The 25,642-nt window shown below is 40.5% G+C and overlaps 2 protein-coding genes across 3 annotated transcripts in view; both read right to left on the reverse strand.

Annotated features, from left to right (window-relative positions):
• Positions 1–2,643: 2,643 nt before the first annotated feature.
• NELFCD (negative elongation factor complex member C/D) lies at positions 2,644–24,951 on the reverse strand. 2 transcript variants are annotated; one of them, XM_026664915.2, is made up of 15 exons: positions 24,614–24,951; positions 21,670–21,779; positions 21,290–21,399; positions 20,352–20,461; positions 19,163–19,270; positions 18,286–18,438; positions 16,518–16,648; positions 15,223–15,388; positions 13,464–13,598; positions 12,383–12,522; positions 10,246–10,360; positions 7,943–8,038; positions 5,619–5,759; positions 4,604–4,733; positions 2,644–3,612 (listed from the first exon to the last, which is right to left on the reverse strand). In XM_026664915.2, exons 1-15 carry the CDS (start codon positions 24,677–24,679, stop codon positions 3,578–3,580), a joined length of 1,746 nt encoding a protein of 581 aa, XP_026520700.1. In that variant the 5' UTR covers positions 24,680–24,951; the 3' UTR covers positions 2,644–3,577. The 2 variants fall into 2 exon arrangements, with proteins under 2 accessions (XP_026520700.1, XP_026520699.1); XM_026664914.2 differs by having other exon boundaries at positions 21,670–21,782; positions 24,614–24,741.
• The window catches only part of STX16 (syntaxin 16), a 385,173-nt gene continuing 373,839 nt past the window's right edge, over positions 14,309–25,642 (reverse strand). Inside the window, exon 9 of the transcript XR_015748426.1 lies at positions 14,309–14,446. The gene's annotated coding sequence lies outside the window, so the exon portion shown is untranslated. The remainder of the gene's footprint in view (positions 14,447–25,642) is intronic.

Genomic DNA, 25,642 nt, shown 5'->3' on the forward strand with positions numbered 1-25,642 from the left:
ATTCACGGCTTCTGCTAGAAAAGCAGAAAAGCAGCCATGGCCAGGAGGGCCTTTGCACACCTTAGGGTGATGTCCCTGTTGTGCCTGTGTCTGGATTGGGAGGCTTTGCTCACAGTCACTCATGCCCTCATGACTTCTCTTCTGGACTACGGCAATGAGCTCTAAATGGGGCTGCCCTTGAAGAGCATTCTGAAACTCCCAACTGGTAGAGAATGCAGCTCCATGGGGAGTAAAGGGTGTCAAGATAGTCAACACATATAGCACCACTGCTTTGTGAGTAGCATTGTTTACCAGTATATTTTTCAAGTGCAATTCAAGCATGTTGAAGCCCTACATCAGGGGTCTCAAACCAAACTCGATTTCATTGAGGGCCGCATCAGTTATATTTGACTTCGGGAGGAAGGGGTGTGGCCAGCATGACAACAGTGTCAGGGAGCACCTGTGGTGGCCTGAGTGCTTTGCCTGTGAAAACGGGCTCGTGAGCTCCATTTTTGGCTGTGATGGCCTCCTGAACGCTCTGCCAGCGAAAATGGAGCTCAGGGGGGCATGTGTGGCCCTCGCGAACTCCATTTTCGCTGGCAGAAGCACCGCGGGCCGGTCCTTCGCTATTTCCAGGGTGACACCCCTGCCCGACACGGTTTGAGGCTGCGTTACCTTCGGGACCATTTTCTCCCAATCATTTTTACCCATCCAACTCAGTCAGACAGGTTGGACATGTTGCAGGTCCCGTTAGCCAAGGAATGTCACCTGGCAGAAACCATGAGAAGAGCCTTCTAGGGCCCTCTGGAAGATTCTCCCTTCAGGTATCAGGATGACCCCAACCCTGTTGGTCTTTCATTACTGTTGGAGGCCAAATGTGTTAATGACTCCATTCCTGGCTGCGTTAACATCCATAGTAGCAGTTTTACTTGGTGCAATATATATTTTGTACTTTTAAATTATTTTAATGTTTTATTATGTACGCTACTCAGACTCACTTGAGAGGACAGCTATAGAAATCAAATAAATCAAATAAATAAATACAAATAATCATGTCTAATTCTTTTGAAAAGTGTAACAATTGGGGAGCAGAGTTCTTAAATTATTATCTGAAAATAATATGGATGTCAAATTTCCTACTCTCTGTGGTGAATGGATAGACTAAACCCTAGGCTGACAGGTAAGGAAATGTAGGCTAGATTGCTTGCACATTGTCCTTGATAGACAAATCTTCCTGAGATCCTTGCAATAAAGTTGTTCTATAAAATAAAAAAATGATTAATCATATTGATTTTATTCTAATCTAAACAAAGACTTCCAGTCACCTTTTTATAAGCTACTGAGCAGCCTTAATAAATCTATATAACACAAAAGTGCTGATATTTCAAGATTCTAATACCTCATGGCCTATATATCAAATATAGCAGCATCTAGAGGCCAAGTGATAATGGCCAGATATTATATAGAGCTTGGCTTACCACCAACCTGAAAAAGTGCACTTATGACCCAGAATCAAAATTCCAGAACTTTTATGGCCATTTGCAATGTCCCATGTTCATATGTCTTGTGTTTTACAATAATTTTGTAAAAAAAACAACAACCAAGGAGTTTCTTCCAGTTTTCAACAAAAGTACACCAATGATGAATGATTGGTTTGCTTAATGACTACTGCAAAAAATTTTTTGTAAAATTGGGTCAGTCACATGACCAACCCATTTCACAATTGTTACAATTTAGAACTGTAGTAGGCAGGCTCCATTATTGTTGTAACTTGAGGACCAACTATATCCATCAGTGCAATCAAATTTTGGCCAAATATTTCCATGCACAATTATAACACCCAAGGAGCATGGAGCACTTGCTTCTCTCACCAAGGTACACTAGATACCTCCCTAAAAGCTGGCTACTCTACTCAAAGGGTAGAGGGCAAGACAAGAAGCAATGGATGGAAACTAATCAAGGGGAGAAGCAACCTAGAACTAAGAAGAACGGGGAGAACAATCAATGGAATGGCTTGCCTCCAGAAGTTGTAAATGCTCCAACACTGGAAGTTTTTAAGAAGAGATTGGACAACCATTTGTGTGAAATGGTATATAGGTCTTCCTGCCTGAGCAAGGTGTTGAGACTAGAAGACCTCCAAGGTCCCTTCCAGCTCTATTCCGCTTCTATTCCTATTCCTATTCTACTCTATTCTGGAGATTTCTCACATGCATTTCATCTTCTTCCTGGAGCTGAGAGGGACAGGCACAGTTATCCAGCCACCTTTTATACCTAAAATAGGATTAATGGTCAGAATGAATCCTTCCATCCCCTGTCCCCACCATCCAGCCCAAAAGATGAAACTTCCTGGATGAAAAGTGAAGCGTCTTCTTCTTCCTCAAGGAAAAGAAAAAGTCCAGTCCAGTTGCTTTTGGAAAAAACACCTCTGAGACAATTATGACCTGGATGACTGATAATTTCCATTTGGTTAGGTTCACAAGACCCAGTAAATTCAGTAACATGATAGTTCAACGTTTTGTCAGCCAATAAGTATGAAGAAAACTGATGTCTATTTCTCTATTCAACTTATTAAAAACTGTATGGAATCTTTTCAGTTATTTTTCCCAGTGTCCTTGTTTGATTTGCAAATTGAAACAGTGAAGACTACATTCAACACGCGCAACATTTTTTACCCAAAAGAAAATTTATTAAAAATTACAAGCTGTCATACTTTTCACTCATCTGATATGTAACAAGAAGACAGATCTGAAAAAGTTATACATTACTGTATATGCTATGCATTTAGAGAAATGTAACAACAAATATATGTATTTCTGTCAAAGTAATGAAACTTACTGATAATGGTTAATATTGTAATATTTTCTCCTAAAAGAACACCCTGACACACTACCTGTATTTCTTTGCTAGGGTTCACAAACAAATATTTGTGATGCACAAATTATTTTCTTTTTTAAAAAAATTGATTCAGAACTCGAATGTAACAGATGCTAAGCATAGGTCTGTTTCTCAACAATCATCCGTGATGGTTGATTTACGAGCTACAATGTTATAAAGACATTGCAAGGAGATTTATCCAGCCTGGGGATCCACCAAAGGATGGGCTCTGTAGACCCAACATATGTAAGGATGGCCAGGTTGAAGGTTTGCGAAAGGGTGTTTTCCGATGGGGCATATCTGATAAATATTTTCACATGTTTATAGGATTGTCAAGAATGAGACCAAGTCTGAGAGATTATTACACTGTTTTTCCAGTCTACAAAACTGACTGGAACACAGAGAGATGTCAGCTCTACTTTCTAGAAGTAACCAGTCATATACTAAACAGTGAATTTCTTAAGAATATCACGGCTATCATACTTCACTGGGTCATATACATGGAGCACACAAACTACACCAACTTTTGAGTTCTTCAAGAGGACCAAGGTTTGAAGTATTGATGCAATCTGTGCCAGTAATTGCTTTCTACGCAAGTAAAATTGTTCAGAGTTAAGTTCCTACTTAACCTGAAAACTATCAGCAAACCATTTGAAATTTCTTTATGTGACACAAAAATGGGCCTGGTCACCATGGCTTCTGGATGTGGAGTTTCCCCCTTTCTTCAGCTGACCATGATGAAATTCGATTTGCAGTGAGCTTTAAAGAAGACAAACAAGACAAGTTGACTTGGAACAAAATTTTATGTGCCGAAATCTTTTGATTCAAGCAGAAAGCAGGGTCTGATTGCATGCATTCTTCAACACTTTAATCTATTCCTGTAAAATATTCCCCAGTTGTCCACAGTCACATACAGTATAATATATCCCAATGTCTGCTAGAGTGGGCAGCTATAATAAATGTACTGCAAAATTAAAATGGATGCATTTACGGTTGCTATTGTGTCTCTTGATGAGATTTAAGTATTGTAGGCTGGCAAATGATTCTGATTTCCAGGATTCCTGACAGTCTTGGGTGATTCCCAGGGGTGGTAGGACCACACTATTAAAAATGGTATCTCAAGACCATAGGGAGCCTCTGTGGCGCAGTGGTTAGAGTGCAGTACTGCAACCTACTTCTGCAGCCAGCTGCCTACAATTTGGCAGTTCAAATCCCACCAGGCTCCAGGTTGACTCAGCCTTCCATCCTTCCAAGGTGGGTAAAATGAAGACCCAGATTGTTGGGGGCAATATGCTGACTCTGTAAACCGCTTAGAGAGGGCTGTAAAGCACTATAAAGTGGTATATAAGTCTAAGTGCTATTGCTATAAACTAACACACTTCTCTTCCTACCAGCTCAGCCTTAATTCAAGATGCTTACATATCTTCAGGAATATCCACAATCAAAAGTCAAGATGGAAGCCACAAAGGTTTGATGGAAGCTCCTTCCCTTTTTAATGTGCAGAGTTTAATTGTAGCATCATGGCTCCCATCTTGGACTTTTTTTTACTGTGGAAACGTGTTCTGTGCAGTCCAAACACCCTGAAAACATGAGAGTCATAGAAACACCTGGCCTTTTTAGTGCTGAAAAAGCATCTGAGGAGGGATTCTGCTCAGATCTTCTTGAGGTAAATTCTTTCAGATATGTGTGTGTTCAAGGATGTAAACACGTTGCAAACTTGAAATAAAAATGCAGTGCCAGAAAGATTTACCTATGAACTCTGTCACTGGGTCATGTTCACCTTCTGTCTTAATGGTTCCTGCAATGCTGTCATTTTCCAAAATTGGAAGAAAAAGCTGCACGAAGTCAGAGGTGTAGGGAGGAGCAATCACATCCAGTACCTACGAAATCAGGTAGCACAAAAGACTGTGAGCTTCATTGTGATTGTTGTTCTTGTTGCTTTTTTGGGAGTGGGTCTGAGTAATTTTATTTTAAAACATTTTGAAAATAAATTGCTACGCAAAAGAAAGCAAGAAGATAATTTCAAAAAGGAATAGTGAATGGAAAACAAACTAGTAAATAAAATTTACAATGGTCATAACATTGTGTTTCTTAGTTTTATAAGTGTGTTTCTTGGTTTTTGGATCCTGTCATCCATCTTGCCGAATTCATTTGATTTACTTATTTGGAGAACTTATATGGCTGCCCACTCATTCCCACAATAAAGTCAAAACTCACAATAAAAAACAACAACCGCCCTCACTCCCCATTCCCCAAGGGGCAGGAAAAATTTAAGAATGGCAACAAACCCAAAGGGCACAGCAATTATATCACAAGCAGTTTGTGGCAGTGTTATTGCAATACCAAAACCCAAGAAAGACAGTCTGAAGTTCTTTTAAGACAGTGATATCCAACCTTGGCAACTTTTAAGACCTGTAACTTCAACTCCCAGAATTCCCCAGCAAGCATGGTTGACTGGGGAATTCCAGGAGTTGAAGTTCACAAGTCTTAAAGTTCCCAAGGTTGGACACCCCTGTTCTTAGGCAGTTTTCTTTTATTGTTCCTCACTTATAAACAGAAATCTTGCCAAACAAAAGCAATTGCTTGCATCATTAAAGATATACAAACATATCCAACCAAACATATCTAAACTTCGCAACTGTCTCTTGGTCCTCTGGGATGCAGCCCCTCCCTCCTGGGAATCTGGATTACATTTCACCACACCAGTGCAAATCAATCCATCTAAACAGCATTTTAAAACTCTAACTATCCAAATATTTACTGACCTCAGTCACAAAATATCTGATCAGAGATATATCTGTGTCCAACTTCTCCAGGCATTTCCGGATATAGCTCACCACTGGCAGGACGTAGCCACGGCTCAATAAGTGGACCATTCTGTCCAGAAGAGTCTTTTTAAGCTCCAGCTGAAAAAAGAGAAGTCCGTGAAATTGTATAGCGATTTCTATTGTTACCGGAGAAAATATTATTCCCATGCAATTTCTGTCCTGCTTTACATCAGCAGAGGTGAAAAAATAAAAGCTAAAATCTACCCAGGAGAATTACATCATGGAATTTACTTTCTTGGCTCCATAAGAAAATAGTTTTCTCCTGTTTATGGCATAAGTGAAAACAAATACACTGTGCCCAGGACCAAAATGTTTGTAAAATTTTTGAGGATTTTTTAAATAGAGCGATTTTGGAGTTTTAAGGGGTAACAGAAGCCTTGTAGCCCTTTAACTATCACACCCATTCTTTCTATCAAGAAGTTGATTGAGGGATGACTTTTGGACAATGAAAGCACCCAAGTGAATTCATATCGCATTGTCATCATTACTGTGAATATGTGTATATGTTTACTTTTCTTTTGTCATGTTCTCATCATATGCTAAACAAATAATAATCATCACCACCACCACTAAGTATTTTGGCTCAACCTATTCTGGTGACTTTCCCCCCAAATTTAAAAAACATATCGTGTTTTTTATTTGATCAGTAGAGGGAGCAAGAAAAGTCTGTGTCACAGTGCCCTCTACTGATAAAGAAAACAGCTGCAGTGTTTGTTTTCCTAGTAAGGTTATTCGAAAAAGTCTATTAGTTTTCTATTAGGAAAATAGACCAGAAAATAGAACAGAACAAAGAACAGTTTCTCCCTTCTGACTTCATACAATTTTGAACTGGGGCTCTTTAAACACTACATAAAGAAGGGCATAACCAGCAAATTCAACTGAAATATAATTTATGGAGTTTTCCTCTGAAGCATCTTCGGTATTTAACTGAACTGCAGACAATACTCAGGAATGCATCTTTCTTTATCAATATACAAAAGAAGAGGCTTTTTAATGCATGATGATTTTCCTAACCAATTACATTAAGTATAGACTCTCAGATACGATTGACTTCATTTTTTTTTAACCTTAAATAAAAATAATTCTGAATTATTTCTACAGATCCATTCTGTAATGGATCTTTCAAGAGTATGAACTTTAGGATTCCCAACACTTTTCTCTCCTTGGGAATGGTAATTTTACAAGCAGGCAAGCCACTTCAGCAATTTAATAAAATAATAGCAATAGCAATTGGATTTATATACTGCTTCATAGCGCTTTACAACTCTCTGTAAATGGTTTACAGAGTCAGCATATTGGCCCCAACAATCTGGGTTCTCATTTTACAAACCTCAGAAGGATGAGTTAATCTTAAGCTGGTGAGAATCGAACTCAGAACTGCTGGCAGTCAGCAGAATTAGCCTGCTATGCTACATTCTATTCATTGCACCACCCCAGCTCTTCAGCTAATTTCGTGGTGTGGAGACAATAACTTTGTCCTCAACACCAATAAGACCAAGGAGCTTATAGTGGTCTATAGAAGGAACAGATCAGACATCCAGCCCTTGCTTATCAATGGAGACTGAGTGGAGCAAGTGGCCAGTTTTAAGTTTCTTGGTGTTACCATAAAAGAGGACCTGACCTGGGGTGCTCACATTGCAACACTGGTCAAAAGGGCCCAGCAGAGATTATACTACCTGAGTCTTCTCAGAAAACAACAACTGAATGAAAAACTGCTGGTGACCTTCTACCGCTCCACCATAGAGAGTATTTTAACATACTGCACCTCTGTATGGTTTGCCAATTGCACAGGGGCAGATAGGAAAGCACTCCAGAGGGTTAATGTCATTGGCCAGAGGATCATTGGTTGCCCTCTCCCCTCTTTGGAAGAGCTTTAGAGCTCCAGCTTCATTAAGAAAGTTCAAAACATTCTCAAAGATCCATCTCATCCTGAGAACCCTTTTTTTGAATTATTACCATCTGGCAGACAGTACAGAATAATAAAAACAAGGACAAATAGGCTGAAAAACAGCTTCTATCCCAGGGCAGTAGCTCTTTTGAATTTTGCTGTATAGTGCAGTGTTGGTGCAATGTTAGGGGTTTCGGTTCAATGTGTGGAGTGTGAAGGATGTGTGTTTGTGTTTATTTTCATGGTCATGATGTGCATTGAAGATGGTGTTTGATTTTGTTGTATGAGGTGCAATGACAATAAACTAAACTAAACTAATCAGCTTCAGGATGTCTCAATAGTCAAGAATCCCATATTTTTGAGTTGTCATCACCTGTTCCATGACATCAAGCTGAGAGTGCTCAGTCTCAAACAGTTTGACCAGAAGTTGCAAGACTAGAGGATGAAGCAGTTGGTGGCAGGTGCTGATCTGCAGAGCAAAATGCAAAAGGTAAGATCTGCATTTATATTAATGCACAATAGCAATAGCGCTTAGACTTACATACCACTTCACAGTGTTTTACAGCCTTCTCAAAGCAGTTTACAGAGTCAGCATCTTGCCCCCAAGAATCTGGGTTCTCATTTTACCCACCTCAGAAGGATGGAAGGCTGAGTCAACCTTGATTATGAGACAACTATGAGGCACAAACCTTAAAATGTAGAATACGTAGTAGTGCTCGACTTACAACCATTCGTTTAATGACCATTTGGAATTACAATGGCGTTGAAAAAAGTGACATGACCATTTTTCACACTTATGATCACTGCAGCATCTGCAAGGTCACGTGATCAAAGCTTGGCAACTGGCTCATATTTATGATGGTTGCAATGTTCCGGGATCATGTGATAATCTTTTGCAACCTGACAAGCAAATTCAATTGGAAAGCCAGATTCTCTTAGCAACCGTGTTACTAACTTAACAAATGTAGTGAGTCATTTAACAACTGTGGCACGAAAGGTTGTGAAATAGGGCAAAATTTATTTAGGAACTGTCTCACTTAGCTACATAAATTTTGGGCTCAATTCTTGCTGTAAGTTGGGGACTACCCTTACTAAGAACTCCTGAATACTTAAAATATAGAATATATACGATTGCCAGTGAACCCAAATTTAGAAATGTTACCAATCAAGGTAGATGACCACTAGGATTTATGCCCTCTGGCAAATACAAAAATTTGGTCCTTAATCAGATGTATGCCACAGGATGAGACTGTGAAATATATTAGCATAATCTAGTGTACAAGTCAGAAAAATCTTTTGCAAAGATTGTATGAAAACCATTATCCGTGAATTAAAAGCACAGAGTGAAAGAGAATAGCTTTTATCTCACTTTTTTTCCCATACAGTGAAACTGGATTACTTATAAATTTTTTAAAAAGAACCTTTCAAAGGGTATGAATTGCAGTGGGATATAATTTTCCTCCATAAACAGCCTGTAAACTGAAACCCTTGATGTAATAAAAATGGAACTTATTGTGTGTGTCAATCAAACAATGTCTAGAAGAAATTATAAATCAGAAAATTGAATTTAATCCAGAATTTTTTTTATTAGGAATAATAACACAAAAATGCAATAAAAAAGATAGGTACATTATATTACGTATACTAACAGCCGCAACTTTGCAACTTTGTGCAACTTTGGAAGGAGAAAAGGGTAACATGAGAAGGCATGGTTATAAAGAAAATAATAGACTGTATAGAGATGGACAGGCTAACGTTGAAACTAAAAGACAAAGAAGATTCAATATATTATAGAGCCTGGTATGCCTGGTATGAGTGGTTTAGAAATAAAAAGAAAATAAAATGGCAATTAGGAAAAGAATGAGGAAGTATATAAACAAGTATATATATTATGGGGAAGATTGAAACGTAAGATGAAATATATTGATTTGTAACAAGATTAAGATGTAATGGTAATGGAATAAGTAACCATATATTGAAAAATGTAAGGAAATGTAAAAGATGTCTTGATGTGGATAATAGTGCATATAGTTTTATTTTATGTTTTTTTAAAATTTTGGGAAATTAATAAAATATTTCTTTTAAAAAAATGGAACTTATTTAACAGACAGGGAATGAAAATTTGTAGTTCCACTTGTGGTGTTTTCCCCACTTGTTTTTAGAACTGTGGCCTGAAAAAGGTTTCGCTTCTCTTCAACTGGAAATAGTGATCACATGACCCTGGGACACTGCAACCATTGTACATACATGCCGGTTGCCAAATGCCCAAATTTTGAATTCATGACCGTTGTAAAGCTGTGACAATCCTAAGTGCAATGACCAGTTGTAAGTCACTTTTTTCAGGTCCTTTGCAACTTTGAACAGTTGCTAACCAAATGGTTGTAACTCTGCTGATCCAAAATATTAGTAATGATAAGCACAGCATACACCAGGGTCAATAGACAATAAAATAAACCGATTCACCAACAGTTAATGAATTAGCTTCCCAGCTTCATTGCCTGGGGGAATGCCCATCTCTTCAAAGTCTTACAAAATTGCCCCAAGATTGGGGCCATCCAGGTCCCTGAGGGAAACACCGTTTCAAAGGACGGCAAGGAAATTTTATCATGGCAAACATATATATATAAAAGATAAAGCCAGGCTGACTTGTCACTCAGCAGAGCTCAAAAACCTCACCTCGTCCAACAGCGCCAAATGTACCGGAGTGTGATCTGTCTGAAGCTGGAAATATCGGGGTTCTGACACTGTCCAGTCAACCCATTTCAATACCCCCATGGCTACAACAGGAAATCTAAGGACAGCAGGAAGCAGAGCAAGGCATGTCAAACTGAGGCAAATGCCCCCAATATCTATGACATCATCTTTAATCTACTATTCCTTGGACATTATCAGAACAATTATCAGAAGGTTCCCTGTTATTTTTTATTTCCAATCAGATCAGTGCAAGGTGTTTTTTAAAAAATTCAGTTTAAAAATTGGCAATTTAACTCTGAAAACCATAAAATGCAAAATGATATTAAACAATTCCCTCAAAAGAGGAAAAAAAAAACTCCCAGAGAAATTAGAGGAAGAGAAAACAGAAAGCAAGGGCCTACAAAAGAAGCCACTTGATTCATATGCTGGGATAAAATGTGGTTGAGTTGTAGCTGGCTGTGTTGTGTGAACCCGATAAACTGCATTTCAGCAGGTTTCAACAGGTCTATAGCCTGCTGGGTGGGAAGGAGGATAGGTTAAGAGGCTGGCCTCTTCTCATTCCTTAAACTTTAAAACTGTGTTTAGAAAGCTAGTTCTTTTTTCTAGTGTTTTGCTAGTTGTAGGTGCAGCTTCTGCTTTTTATCTAGATCAACAGAATGTTGCTTGTGACAGAAACTGACTGACCGGCTTGCTCCCTCAAGCCTGATATCGTGGTCTGAGAGAGAATGATTAGCCCAAGGTCTCCCAGCCAGCTTTTATGCCTAAAATGGGACTAGAAGTCACAATCTCCTGGTGATTGGCCGAGGCATCCAGTTGGCTTTCACGCCTAAGGCTGGATTAGAATAGTTTCTAGACTGGAACCTTAATGACCAGACCAAACTGGCTCTCTTCAGAAGGTCAGATAAAATTATAGCTACATTTTTGGATGGGCCACAGGCTTACTGAGTAAAGCAAGGGTTATCGAGTCCATGGAGATGGTCATGGTTGTCCCAAAGGTGCTTTGTGTCAACTTGTAAAGCATTCCTATGCCTGTTTTAGAGTTGCCATAAATGGGGGGGGGGGGGTCTGAAGGAGCAAGGCAGCAGTTTAAAACCAGAAGTACATTCCAACACTTATCTTACAAAGATTGTACCTAAGCTACTGGATCTTCTGCCCACGAAACGTGATTGATGACACCCAGCAGGTGTGCCTCATTGGAGAATCTGATTTATGAGACACCCAGAGGGGAGGGGGGAAACAGGGTCACAGGTGACTGTAAATTACGTATGCCAGAGTTGGCTTCATACAGGTTAATGCCGGGCATGTTACTCCTAATAAATCTTTTGGTTTCTTTTGAAGCTTGGTTCGCGGCTCATGATGTAATTAGGGCAATCGCCGGAATCCTGACACTTTGTTTCAAAAGGCAACTGGACTTTCTTTGTTTTTTCTTGAAGACGTTTTGCTTCTCATCCAAGGAGGTTCTTCAGTTCTGAAGAAGCTTCTTCAATGAGAACTGAGGAAGCTTTTTGGATGAGACGTGAAATGTCTTCAAGGAAAAACAAAGTCTGGTTGCCCAAAGCACCTTTGGGACAAGGGCTGTCAAGTTGTGCAAAAACAGCCTTTAAAAACCAACTAGAAAAAGATGAAATACTGTAGGACCAGGACATGGTTTACCTGATAGCAGGAAATGTCTCCACTGTGGGGCATTGTGGGAAATTAAGTCATCACCTAATTAATCAATTAGTTACTGCCTGACATATTCCCAGTATAGATCTTTCAGTTGCTAAGCATATAGTTTTCCAGAATCAAATTTAGAATCGGTCAAAGCCCGGGCCTAGTTCTCTTCCTTCCGCAGCCTTTTCAAGAATTATTCCAGTTGCACATCAATTTTCTTCTACAAAACTAAAGGTAAGAAACTTGCTCCCTTTATTATTGTCCTTTATCGGAAACTCAGATCAACAAGACTCTGAAATAGTTACCCAGATGACCCTGCAGATTTCTCAGGTCTGCTCTCCACAAACACAGACTTAAAATCCGTTTAATTTTAAGCAGAAATTGTATACTTCCTTAATATTCTGTTTAATGCAAACAGAATTTTGCATTTTTAAGCAAAGAAACCATGCTTTAAGGTGAGGTTTACCTGATGCACTGATAAAGGGTACTCAGCTCTGCAACAAGCTCAGAAGCGCCTTTGTTTTCATTACAGCAAAGATTATGAACTGTTTCAACCGCTTTTGAAGTTGACTTGAGCTCATCTTTATTGATGCTCACTCTCTTGTTCTAAGAAATGTTGAAATAAGGTATAGGAGACACAAGGACATTCTTGTTGAAACCTGAATTGGCACAAAGCCCTGTTTAATGAATTGTTCTTAAAAGTATATATTTCTGAGTAAGTAGAAGACTCATTGATACTAGACAGTTCTTCACTTACGACCACAATTAGGACACTGTTGCTAAACAAAGCTGTGATTAAGTGAGCCATGCTATTTTTATGACCTTTCTGCCAGCATCGTTAAGTGAATCATGTGATCATTAAGTGAATCTGATTTTCTTCATTGACGTCACTTGTTTAAAATTGTTAAACATAGTTATCTATTTATTGGACTACCTATGATCTAGCTCAAAAACCTAGATTCCATTTCAATTTATGGAAAATCTTTCTGATGGTAGGATTTGTGGGACAGTCTGACTATGGAAATTGTGGATTCTCCGTCAAAAGGTTCGGAAGAAGAGGGTGGCTAGCGGTTTAACTGGTTTTCCTGGACATAGAAAAAGGTTGGACTAGGTCCCTTCCAATGACACAATTCCATAAAATCCCTTGGATACATACAAATACACCTATAAACAAGAATGCAGAATCTGTAGCATAAGTACACCTTCAGCCCTAGTAGTGAAAATGATGGGAATTGTAGTTTAGGAAAACAAGGATAGGGAAATCACAGTTTCTCATTCCTGTTGAAGTCCCAAACATCTATCATTATCACCTGCCATTCAGCTTTTTTTGCATTTGTAGAAAAAGAAAAAGAAAAAAAGAAGAATTAAAAGTACTTGAGTCAAAAGACCTCTTTTGCTTAAAGAAAATGAAAGCTATTTCTGTAAACCTGGAAGCCAAGCATACAGTTTTATTCTAAACAATACAAGCACATAAAATAATCTAATTATTATCCTGTTCCAAAGCACCAATTTACTTCTAAACCATCATTCAGCCATCCCAAGTTTACCTTTTTCCATGTTTCCACCACGCTAGCTGCATAGGCCAAAATGTGGATATATTTGTGCTTATGGTCCTGATTAATTTTTGCTCCTGGCTTAAACAGTGACAGCATAAAGAGATCTAAAAAAGCGGGAACTCTAATCTGTAGAGAAATGAAACAAAAAACGTTAACACTGGCTTATGGAAAACCAGATTATTATTTTTTTAAAGCACCGATTACATCTCAAAATACTTCCATTTCCAAGGTGAATTTTGGAACTACTTAAAAGACTATTTCTTCATTAAAAATATATAAAGTCAAATCAAATCAGCTCCCACTCTACAAAAGAAAAACAACAACACAAAACTACTTAAATCGAAAAGTTTGTGAAGGCCAAGATACAGGTAGTCCTCGACTTATCACCACAATTGGGACTGGAATTTCTATCACTAAGCGATATGGTAGCGAAGCGTGATGTCACATGACCGTATCACTTAATACAGGTAGTCCTCAACTGATGACTGTAATTGAGCTCAACATTTCTGTTGCTAAGTGAGATGTTTGTTAAATGAATTTTGCTCTGTTTTACGACCTTTCTTGCCACAGTTGTTAAGTGGAAAACTGCACTTGTTAAGTTAGTAACACGGGTGTTAAGTGAATCTGGATTCCCCCACTGAGTTTGTCAGAAGGTCCCAAAAGGGGATAACATGACCACCATCCCTCGGGACACAGCAAACTGTCATAACTGTGAGAAATGATGCAACAGCTGCCCAAAGCATCCAAAATACAAGAGAAATGAGGCATCTACAGAACGGGGTAACATTATCCTGTTACAAAACAAGATGAAGATAAATGTTGGTGTCCATTAGCAATACAATAGCACTTAGACTTATATACCACTTTACAGTGCTTTACAGCCCTCTCTAAGCGGTTTACAGAGTCAGCCTCTTGCCCCCAACAATCTGGGTCCTCATTTTACCCACCTCGGAAGGATGGAAGGCTGAGTCAACCTTGGCAACAAAGACTCATAAAGCTCTTCAGGAATGATGTCTTATGAAGAGGACGTCCCATAAAATAAGTGCCAACAGATAAGTATATTTTTCAATACCTACAACACAGGGAGGAAGGTCCTGCTAAAATCCAGTAGGTTGGAGGCTGTCTTTCCATGCACAAATATTACAGGCAATATATGAAAGGAAAAGGCCAAGAAAACTGGATGGCCAATGCTCTAGGGTAGCCAGAGATCCTTTGAAGCACTGGGCTGGACCAAGGAAAGAAAACCACCTTGTCTGCTCTGGCACAACAGGGCAGAATTGCACTCCTGACTTGAAAAGTAGAGAGTGGAATACATCTGCAGATTTCCTCTTGCATCTTGGGTGGTTTTGGCATCATAAATAAGGATGACCCAGACATCTCCTTTGACTCTAATTCAAATTACAGTGGCAATGATCATTCCTTAGATTCGCATTTCTCAACACTGGCAACTGTAAGAGTTAGGTGCACTTCAACACCCAGAATTCCCCAGGCTGCATAGTATACCAGAGTTGGCCAGGGAATTCTGAGAGTTAAAGTCCATCTATCTTAAAAGTTGCTAAGACTGAGAAACTAGTAGAAAAACTAACCAACTTCAGAAATGAACATTTCTACTCTGAGAGAGCTACCGTATACTTTGAAACCGTCACTGATCCATACCTAAATCACGTTTGCTTCTCAACAAGTGAGCGAGGATGGAGAGCTTTGAAGAAGCCTAGAGGTTTTATGCCCCCCAAGGGAGGCTGCTACTAACCAGTTCTACGGGAGGGGGATCCATGCTTGTGAACATCTTGAAGAGGACTGTGATGTCTGCTGGATTCAGAGCTCCTTTCGACAGCATGGCACCAAGGGCTTGGCAGGCGCGGGGATAGGAAGCTGCAGTGCCCAACGCTAGGGTGATCTGACTGGCATCATGCCCTCTTCAGGAGATCAAGCAAGAACAAGAGACAGAGCAAGCTTGCTTTAGGAACGCTTCAAAAGAAGAGGTAACAGACCACCAACAATAGTGGAGACCTAATGAGCAATCTCCTAAAACTGTTATTAAGAGCCAAATAGAATCAATGGTGATGCATGTACAAAATAAAGAGGAGATTCAACTGCTCACATGAGCTTTGGGTCTCACAACTGTCATCATTAAGTAGACTAGATTTATGTAGTATGTAACCTGTCTTCATCCGTCCATCTGTCTGTCCATCCATCCATTTTTATATGTTGCCCCAATCTAAGGGACTGGATAATGTGAGATTTAAATTTGCAGAAACAAATAAATGATTGCCTACAATTTCCAAGCCAAAAGCCTGCTAAAACTGCATTTTCTGTATTCTTTGAAAAGTCCTAAGAAAAGGAGGCAGGTATAGACCTCTCAAGGGGGTGGGTTTTATAATTGGGGAGAGGGGGGGGATCACTATTAAGGTTTGCCTTCTGGTCTACACCCTCTTACCTTTCATAGACCTTAAGCAGATTGTCTCTAGATCACAGTTTCTCAATCTTGGCAACTTTAAGAAGTTTGGACTTCAAACCCAGAATTTCCCAGCCAATGTATACTAGATGGGGGTGTTCTGAGGGTTGAATACACACCTTAAGGTTGCCATGGGTTGAGAAACACCGTTTTAGATATCCGAACAACATGGACAGAATCCCAATTAGAAAAGACAATGTGGAACAAGCAAGTCTTATAGTAAAAAATCTAGAACTCAGAAAAAGCTTTATAAAGCTGTATTTCTAAATTACCAATTCTAATGTATGTTGTACACTTAATGATCTTCCAGGCAAGAGTGCACACAGAGGCACAAACAATGTCACCTTGAAAGTACACAATCTGTGACATTTGCCATATTGATATCATGGTGCACTTGATGTTGTTCTGATGACATGCTGTGTTTGGCATAACATTTTGGATTAATGATACCATTTTCAAGCAAAATTTAATTTGGGGATCAGACTTAGAATTGAATCAGGCATCCTTTTCTATAGACTAGAATTATCCTGAGGCATGCAACCAAGGAGAGCCATAAATTAAATTGGAAAAGAAATGAAGCAAGATCTTACTTCTCATGAGCGAATCGCTGGACCTCTTGAGCAATTCTACGCACGGCAGAGCCCCCTTGTTCTTCTTGTGCCAACATGGACATTATAGCTTGAGCAAAAAGATATGTGTGCTCACCATGGCACACCATTTTCTGCAAATACATTGTCACAGAACATTCAAAAACATGAAAGTGTCGGGGGTAGTTATAGTTTTCTGTCTACAGAAGAACACACAAACACCACAAAACAGCCCAGAACCTAAATTTCTTTGAACTATCAGTGCTGAAAATCCGGCAGGGTTTCCAGCCAGTTTGAGGTGGGAACTCATAAAAGCTTTAACATAAGCTGTTGAACAGTTCACAGTGTTCTTTTTGTAAAAAAAGATAGTTAACCAAATATTAACTATTTCATATCAGCCCCCCCACACACAAAAAAAACCCCACCTTTAAAAATCTTGGGTTTGCCCAAAAGATGAACAGACTGATTTACTTATCATTCCATTCCCCCTTCTACCAATAATAATAGCCACTGAAGATTGACCATCTTTTAAGTCAGTGATCCCCAACCTTTCTTATGCCGCGGCCCGGTATCCCAACCTTTATGGCGCGGCCCGGTACGCCATCTTTTTGATGAAAAAGTGCTTCCAGTGACCTCATCGGAAGCACTTTTCATCAAAAAGTTACCTTCGTGAGCTTTCGAGAAATGGCTTTCACCGAAAAGCTTTTTGAAAAGTGCTTCTGGTGATCACCGGAAAAGCTCACCGGAAGCACTTTTCATCAAAAGATGGCGGCGCCCAGCAAACCAGCGCCCCGGTAGGATTTGTTCCACGGACCGGTCCCGGTCCGCGGACCGGTGGTTGGGGACCCCTGTTTTAAGTAGTAAAAACAAAAGGCAAAAATAGTCCTTGAGACAAAGCATTGTTTAGAGTTACGTAGTTCTCTTCTTTCCTTGGTAGGTCCAAAGCTTTGAAGTTAACAGTTCACCTGTCCCTCTGCTGGACTTCAGAAGCTAAGGTATTATACAACTGGTACCTTAGCTTCTGCCTTCAAATACAAAGTCCAACATGAACGATGACATTGAAAAAAGAAATATTGCTATGGAACAGGTGGCAGATAATCAGGCTGAAAAGGCCCAGGGCCTGAGAAATTTCCCCTTTGCCTTATGGGATGGAGGAAGAAGCTGGAGGTTGAGGCTTCAAGAACATGGACACTCACCAGCATGAGGAATGAATAATTCCTGCTGGCTAGAAAATTACAGACCTCCTTTGAAATGTGATCAAATGCTCCACTCTTGCAATGCCTTCCATTAACTCAGGGGTGTCCAACCGTGGCAACTTTAAGACTTGTGGACTTCAACTCCCAGAATTCCTCAGCCAGCAAAGTCTTAAAGTTGCCAAGGTTGGACACCCCTGCATTAACGGATAGAAGAGCTGTGTGAATATTGAATGATTTGGTCCTTGTGCCATTGAATATAATATTAGGATTCTATAAGAACTTGATGTGAGTTCCATGAGAGATTAGAAGTAAAAAGAAAAATGTGAACCCAGGACATGAAAAATTATGGAAACCCCTATCCCATGCAATACAAAACTTAGTAGAGGGCTTGCAGGTGAGAATATCAAGCATAAGAAGAGAGAATTGGTTATAACATCATAGGACAGATCTAACCACAGGCCTAGAATGTTACCATTCCCTTGCCCTGATTCCACAGCAAGTATTTTTAAGAACTGGACATTTCCTTAAAAACACACACACGCACACACAAAGAGGAGACAAGGCTGCAAACTCACAGCAAACTCTGGTAGATTTTTCTCCAGATTTTCTTCTCCACCATCTAAGATAGTAGCCAGAGATGTCCGCAGTACACGAGAAAAAACTTCCAACTGCTGGCAAGCTGTTGATACACTGGTGATCTCCCCTTGGTATCCAGCATCGGAGATAAGCTGCAACCAACCAGAGGATTTCCAACTGAGAGGGTAGCAGTTTTGCAACCCAAGAGGATTCATTCCTCACTATCGCAAATACCATTTTATTTAATTCCGTATGTGGGCTAGGACTGAAGGGGAAATGAGAGCACTTCAGCACCTAGGCCAGGGGATGAAAATCAAGAAATAAAACTTGAACATTTGATTTCTTCCTAGTTCAGCAGGAGGAGGAGGAGGAGGAGGAGGAGGATTATAAGAATTAGAATTAGTAGAATGAGAATGATGATGAGGAGGAGGAGGAGGAGGAGGAGGAGGAGGAGGAGATAAAGATATATTCAAATTGAGTATAAGTCAGTCTCAACAAATTTCTTGGCAGTCCAACTCTGTTTTGCAACCATGGTTGGCTAGATCCTGCCACCAACTCCACAGAGGTCATGTTTCAGATCAAATATTATATATTGGCTCCTAGAAATAGTTTGGCTCCTAGGAATTTCTGCAATCTTTATATACATGGATGGGTGCATGCAGAACTTCTTGCAATATGACAATAGAGAAGCTCACATCCCATGTGGCAATCTTGTGTGCAACTTATTCAACAATAAACATGGCAAATATAATGCCCAAAAGACCAACTATGCAACTGGCTTCCTAATGTTAGCCTCCCCAATGTACTTAGAAATTTGCATGAAAAAACAGGAGGGAGCTGACAAGCTTGCTAGTTGAATTAAAGAACTGTATTTACCTTAACAGTGAAGTTCAGCATGAGACAATCTGGATGAGCTTCAGCCAGCTTGTAAAAGAGGTCTCGCCATGTTGTGTGTGCTATCATTTGCTCGAGCCAGGCTGGAGTCTGTCAAAAACCAGAACAACAGACCAATATGGACTGGGCAGTCAAGAAAACCAACCCTGCTTTTAGAATAGCTTTAAAAGTATCCAAAGAAAAACACAAAATTGACACAAGTGCTTCCTCTCTCAAGAACTCTTTACTACTCACTTTACAGAGTATTTACAAACCATTTATGGCCATGTCAGGGGATACGCTGCCATGTCTTGATCAAGGTCCAAGCAGATACAGTCACACAGTATACTAAGCTTGGTGAATTTTAAACCTGATTACTTTTTTTGATGGCTAAGGTACATAGGGTGCCATTCACTTGCCCTCCCAAGGATACCTGTGACTCAGCAAAATTCAGCCCACTTGGTGAGTACGTGGTTCAAAGTACTGTGCAAAACCCAAACATGGATTATTTCAGAGAGCAGATTAAGCATGTGGTATGATAACTTGCACGTAAGGAAAAAGAAGTAGATAAGGTGCAAATGGCAATGTGTATATCTTTTCTATAAGAACCAGACTAGAAAGGTACTGAATGCAACAGCTTCCAAGGTTTGCCAGCTCACAGAAAAAGGCAGGTGCATTTCTATTCAATTGTATGCAAAAGCACAACTGATGTCGACATGAAAAAGTCTGAGAAAGCTGCTCACGCGTTATTCTTTTTTCTTTTCTTTGGGGGGTGGGGGCTCTGCTTGCCTTGAAAGAAATGGTGCTGTACAGGTTCACTGTCAGTTTTACCCCATGGACAGGAATGAATCACTTTGAACAGTTCAGAAAACATCCAGAACTCAGTATATTTCATCTTATTTCTGCTGTTTTACTTTTTGCTACTTAAAACTTATCCCATTTGCTTCTTGGTATTTTTAGTTGCTATTTTTAATTTAAATGTAAATTTGAAATGTTTTTGTCCTGGGGGAAAAAAATCTGTTTTGAAAGATAAAACAACAGTTAAATAAATGAGAAATCTATGTGTTTTGAGAACATGGTGTGCTCAAAACACAACAAACGTTTCTGAGTTTCCAGTTATGCTCTTCTCTAAACTTGAGAGAAAGAGACTGTGCTGTTACCCCACTTGACAGAATAAAGCTTTTCAAATTACCTCTCCCTCCTCTGTGAAAATGGAATCCGCTTTACGTGGATCAAAGTGTTTAATCAGCAAACTTTTCAAGTGGTTTTCCACGGTTTCCTGCACATGAATGGGCTCAGCGCCTGCAGTAAGAGAGACTCACTACAGATTTCACACAGCAAAACCTTCAAAATTCTCACAATATTCTTTGGTGCAAAAAAGCATAGTCCTTTAATGAAATTCAGCTTTAGAATATGTCGATTCTCAAAATAATTTGACTCAGCACCACTAATTCTAACATCATCTTTGTAGCACATATTCAAATGTTAGGTACAGGTAGTCCTTGACATATGACCACAATTGAGCCCAATATTAATGTTGATAAGCAGTGCAGATATTAAGTGAGTCGTACCTCATTTTATGACTTTTTTTTGGCCACGTTTGTTAAGCACATCACTGTAGTTGTTAAGTTAATCATGTGGTCATTAAGTGAATTGGGCTTCCCCCATTGACTTTGCTTGTCAGAAGCTGGCTTAGAAAGTCACCAATGGTGATCCCATGACCCTGGGACAGTGCAACTGTCATTAAGTACGTTCCTGTTGCCAAGTACATGAATTTTGATCACATGAACAAAGGGGATGGGTAAGCGTGAGAACTGGCTGTAACTCCTTTTTTTAGTGCTGTTGTAACTTTGAACAATCAATAAATGAATGGTTGTAAGTCAAGGACTATCTGTACTCATTCATATACAGACAATCTTGCATCATAGAGATGGGTAGTTACTGCACTAAACAAGACTCAAAGGACAGACAAATATTTCTAGAGTGTCTGATACGAAGCTAAAACTGACAATATATGTGTTGATCTCATGTTTTATCATTTGAGACATGCTATAACTGATTGGTTTGTTTTTTTCGACTGTGGGGTCTTTCTTAAGTAGAAAAAAAAGCTGCAGCCCCAAAGCAAATTACCTGTTTGAATAAGCCATTCAGCCAAAAGATTCACTGTCTGAGCCACAGCGGTGTAATTCTCTGACAAGAGCTGAATCACATTCTCTGGAGAACCACCTGCTTGGAAGTACCTGTGAAAGGACGCAGAATCCTCATTTAAGAAATTTCTAGAGCAGCATTTCTTAACCCTGGCAGCTTTAACATTTGTGTACTTCAACTCCCAGAATTCCCCAGCCAGCAACCTGGGAGTTGGTCTACTCATCTTAAAGCTCCAAGGATGAAACACTGTCCCAGAAAATCAGATATATCAGATCTCAAGGCAGAAGATCTACTTCCTCAGCCAGTTAGTGCCCCCACAATCCCCCTTTCCAACCACAATGCCTGAATTAATATGCACTTACCGCTTTAAAGTATTAAAAATGGAGGGCTCCATGATGTAATCTCGGGTGGAAAATTTGTGAAGGCATTCCTGCTGGACCTCAGCATCATCTTCCCCTCCATATTCATCATCCTGCTGGTTGGAAGTTAAAATTGTCAACATTATTTTCACCACCACTCTGGATTTATTTTATGTGGCAACAGACAACAACATTAGCCTAAGCATGAATCTATTTCATAACTGGAGTTCCAGAGTCTTAAAGAAATATGCTAATGGCAGCCAGATTTCTGTATCTTAGGATGCCTCAAGTCATGGTAGATGAGGGCAACTTGCAGTCTCAAGTTTTAGCTTTGGGATTTCCAGCACTTTGTCCTTGCTAGGCTGCTGAAATTATTGGAGAGGAATTGAAATGCCCAACTTTCTCAATTATGCAATACATTCTACTCACATAAATCTGCAGATTTAAGGGGGCGCTCAGAAGAAAGCACCAAAAGGGAGTCAGATCAACCAATCAGCATGCAGGATACTCATCTCACCACAACATTTAGTTGAGATTTGGGAAGTGTGTGCATCAATCAATCTGCGACCATCTACAACCTACCCTTACATATCCATCAACTCTTTTGCCGCATAGATATGTATCAACATCTATGTGTAGTTGTGGACAAGTCTAAATCAATGACCTACCAAAGGCTGTCCATCTCCATGCTATGGTGGGATTGTAAGAAGTCAAAATGGCCAAAACAGTAGAGGTTGACTCCCAACCGCAGTGGAGCCTGTCCGTTTCGGTCATAAGTCATGATAAAATGAGTCACCCATGTGACTAATCCAATTTTATGACCTTTTTCGGTGGAAGCAGTTAAACGAATGCCATAATCATTACGTGAACCAATTGTTTGCTATGAGATGGCTTTGACAAAAACCAGAGGTAAAATTTGCCACACAAACTTTTGGCAAAAGTGTCATAAAATGTGGTCATGCAGCCATCCAAATCAAACCTCGTACCCTATTTATTGTTTGCTTAGGATTGTCCCTTCTGAACCTTGGAGTGGGATTCGGATTTAAGTGAATTTACACAGGACCCAAATCTGAAATGAATGCCTTTTTAAAAAATTCTACACTCTGTGTTTCTGGACATTTTCAGAGGACACACTGCAACAGCCTGGCCAAAATAAGGCCCACCTACAATGATTCATTGGACCCCCCCGCCCCCAGGCAGGAATTGTAGTAGAAAGTTCGGAGTGTTTTAAAATGTTTTTCCTTGGGTTACAAAAAAAAGCCAACTCTGGTGATTATGTGGTCACTGGGAAGTAGTTTTCTTGATCAACATAAGGGGTTTGCTGTTCTTTTAATTTCTCAGTCCAAACAGTATTCAACTAAATCTGGCCTGCTTTGTTTTTGTTTTTTCCCCTCCCAAGATCAATCAACTTTATTTTCATGCTGCCACTTTCTGAGACACGTTCTCAGAAGACAAACTTTAAAGCCCTCCTTGGGAAGTTGACTTTGGACACCCACTTCAGTTTGGGTTTTGCTATAATTATAATTCCTAAAGGAGAAGACGCTTCTTTTGGCTTCAGTGAAAAAAAGGTGTGGCTTTGTGTGAGAAAAGATGCCTTAGAACAGGGGTCCCCAACCGCCGGTGCGTGGACCGGTACCGGTCCGCGGAACAAGTCTTACCGGGCCGCTGGTTGCTGGGCGCCGCCATCTTTTTTTGGTAAAAAAGTGCTTCCGGTGAGCTTTTCGGGTGAAAGCTCACCGAAGCACTTTTTCATCAAAAAGATGGCGGCGTCAACGCTCGGTGAGCTTTTCGGGTAGAAAGCCATTTCTACCCGAAAAGCTCACCGAGCGCTACGCCGCCATCTTTTGATGAAAAGTGCTTCCGGTGAGGTCACCGGAAGCACTTTTTCATCAAAAAGATGGCGGCGCCAGTTGATGCCGGTACGGGCCGCGGCGCCCAGCTGATGCCGGTACCGGGCCGCGGCGTCAAAAAGGTTGGGGATCACTGCCTTAGAACACTGCCGATTGCCCTTGCCTTACCAGCACAACTGGGGCCAGAATTTTGGTTGCTAAAACAAGATGGTCGTTAAGTGGGTCATGCCCAATTTTATGACTTTTAGCACTAGGGCTGTAAAGGAAATTGCCCAGTTAAATGAATAAATGAGTTTAGCAACAGAGTGGTCAATGTCTGGAATACTCTACCTGACTCTGTGGGTTCTTCCCCAACCCCAAAAACTTTAACCTTAGACTGTCTACTATTGACCTCACCCCTTTCCTAAGAGGTCTGTGCATAAGCGCACCAACGTGCCTGTCCTATTTCTTTTTTATTCATATCCACTTCATGTATGCATAACCATGTTTATACTTATACCTGTTATCTAATACTTGCTTGACAAATAAAATCAATCAATCAATCACAATATTGTTAAGCAAATCCAGCTTCCCCCATTGGTTTCGCTGCTGGAAAAAAAACGTGTATGTTTTGTTGGAAGAACACACACACACACACACACACACGTACAGATATAATAAGCGTGTTTGCAGGCGAACGTGTGCACAATATGCAAAATATGCTATACAATATGCTATACGTATGGGCAATAAGCTATACACGCATATAGGCAAAATATATGGTATACGTGTGTGTGTGTGCGCGTGCATGTATGTCTATACAAAATATATTCCGAGGCTGCACTTGCAAGGAAGCGCGAGAAACTTGTCCCGTGCAACAAAATGTGTGTTTTTTTGCATATCGCATCAGTGTCTGCTAGATATCACAAGGGGACGCGTGCTTGCCGGGGATCTCTGATAAAATCTGCCGGGCTGTGTGTGCGTGTGCGTGTGTGTGTGTGTGAGAGAGAGAGAGAGGGCAAGAGCGACCCCCGCGGCGGCTTCCCGGGTTGGACGCGGAGCCCCGAGGCCTTTCCGGTCTCCCCTCCCCACCTCCCGCTCGGCCGCGCCTCGCTCACCGCTCCTCCGTCGGTGTCGTCGCCCCACTCCGCCGTGCCGGCCGCGAAATACTCGGGCTCCTCCATGGGCTCCGCTGGCCTCCCGCTCCGGCAGCCGCACGGCCGCAGAGACGCGAAAAGGGTAGAGGCGCGCCTCCCACGGCACGCGGAGAGCCCCCTGGGAGCCTCCGTTGCGGGGCGCTGATGAATGGGCGCTGCCAGGGGAAGCCCAGCTTTTGGGAAGGCGGTCCACGAGCGAACTAAGCCACCCCCGGAGAGGGGAGCAAAGGCTCTCGCCCCAAATGCGACTTGCTTCGCCCCAGTGTCTGCCTTTCCTCTCTAATTCTGCGAGCTGAAGTATTCTGACACTTTTGCTCTAAAGCAGAGGGTCTCCAAACTAGGCAACTTTAAAACTTGTGGACTTCAACTCCCAGAATTCTCCAGCCAGCTATCCTGGCTGGAGAATTCTGGGAGTTGAAGTCCACAAGTTTTAAAGTTTCCAAGTTTGGGGACCTCTGCTCTAAAGAGCTGGAAAGCTTTTCAGAGCCAATTTTGCAAAAAAAAAAAAAAAAAACAACAACACCCACCACCCTTCATAGCTCCTTGTGGAACAGTGTTTTCCAACCTTATCCCTGGAAGATGTTATGGACTTCAATTCCTAGAATCCCCCAGCCAGCCAGCTTTTTATATATAATTTCTAGTATTTCTAGTAGGACTACCAGATTCTGTAAGAACTTTGTTCCCTATGCCCTCCGTCTGCTAAACTGCCAAGATTTGTTTCTCTCGTTATGTACATGTATACATCCAAACTAGATTGTCTTGTTTCTCCATGTCATATATGTGGGTATGTGCATTAATTAATTAATGTGTTTATCTTGTCATGTTTATGTTTATATTAGAGGTGGAGACCCTTTGAGAGCTGTATACAATGTAATTTCATTTTAATGTATGCCAATTAATGAACATTCAAAGTGACAATAAAGTATTTACTCCCATTGTCTTGTTTATGTTCATACTTATACTTGTTATCTTGTACATGTTTGACAAATA

This window comes from Notechis scutatus, chromosome 3 (genome assembly GCF_049901735.1).
Source record: "Notechis scutatus isolate UNSWTSFEM ecotype Mainland chromosome 3, rNotScu1.2, whole genome shotgun sequence".
NCBI lineage: Eukaryota > Metazoa > Chordata > Lepidosauria > Squamata > Elapidae > Notechis > Notechis scutatus.

Excerpts from the sequence above, each read along its gene's own strand:
- NELFCD (XM_026664914.2), bottom strand. The coding sequence starts at position 24,679 with ATGGAGGAGCCCGAGTATTTCGCGGCCGGCACGGCGGAGTGGGGCGAC. Across the intron at positions 21,783-24,613 it reads ACGACACCGACGGAGGAGCG|CAGGATGATGAATATGGAGG; the intron begins GTGAGCGAGGCG and ends ACTTCCAACCAG. Across the intron at positions 3,613-4,603 it reads CCCAGTGACAGAGTTCATAG|CTCACTGCAAATCGAATTTC; the intron begins GTAAATCTTTCT and ends TCTTCTTTAAAG.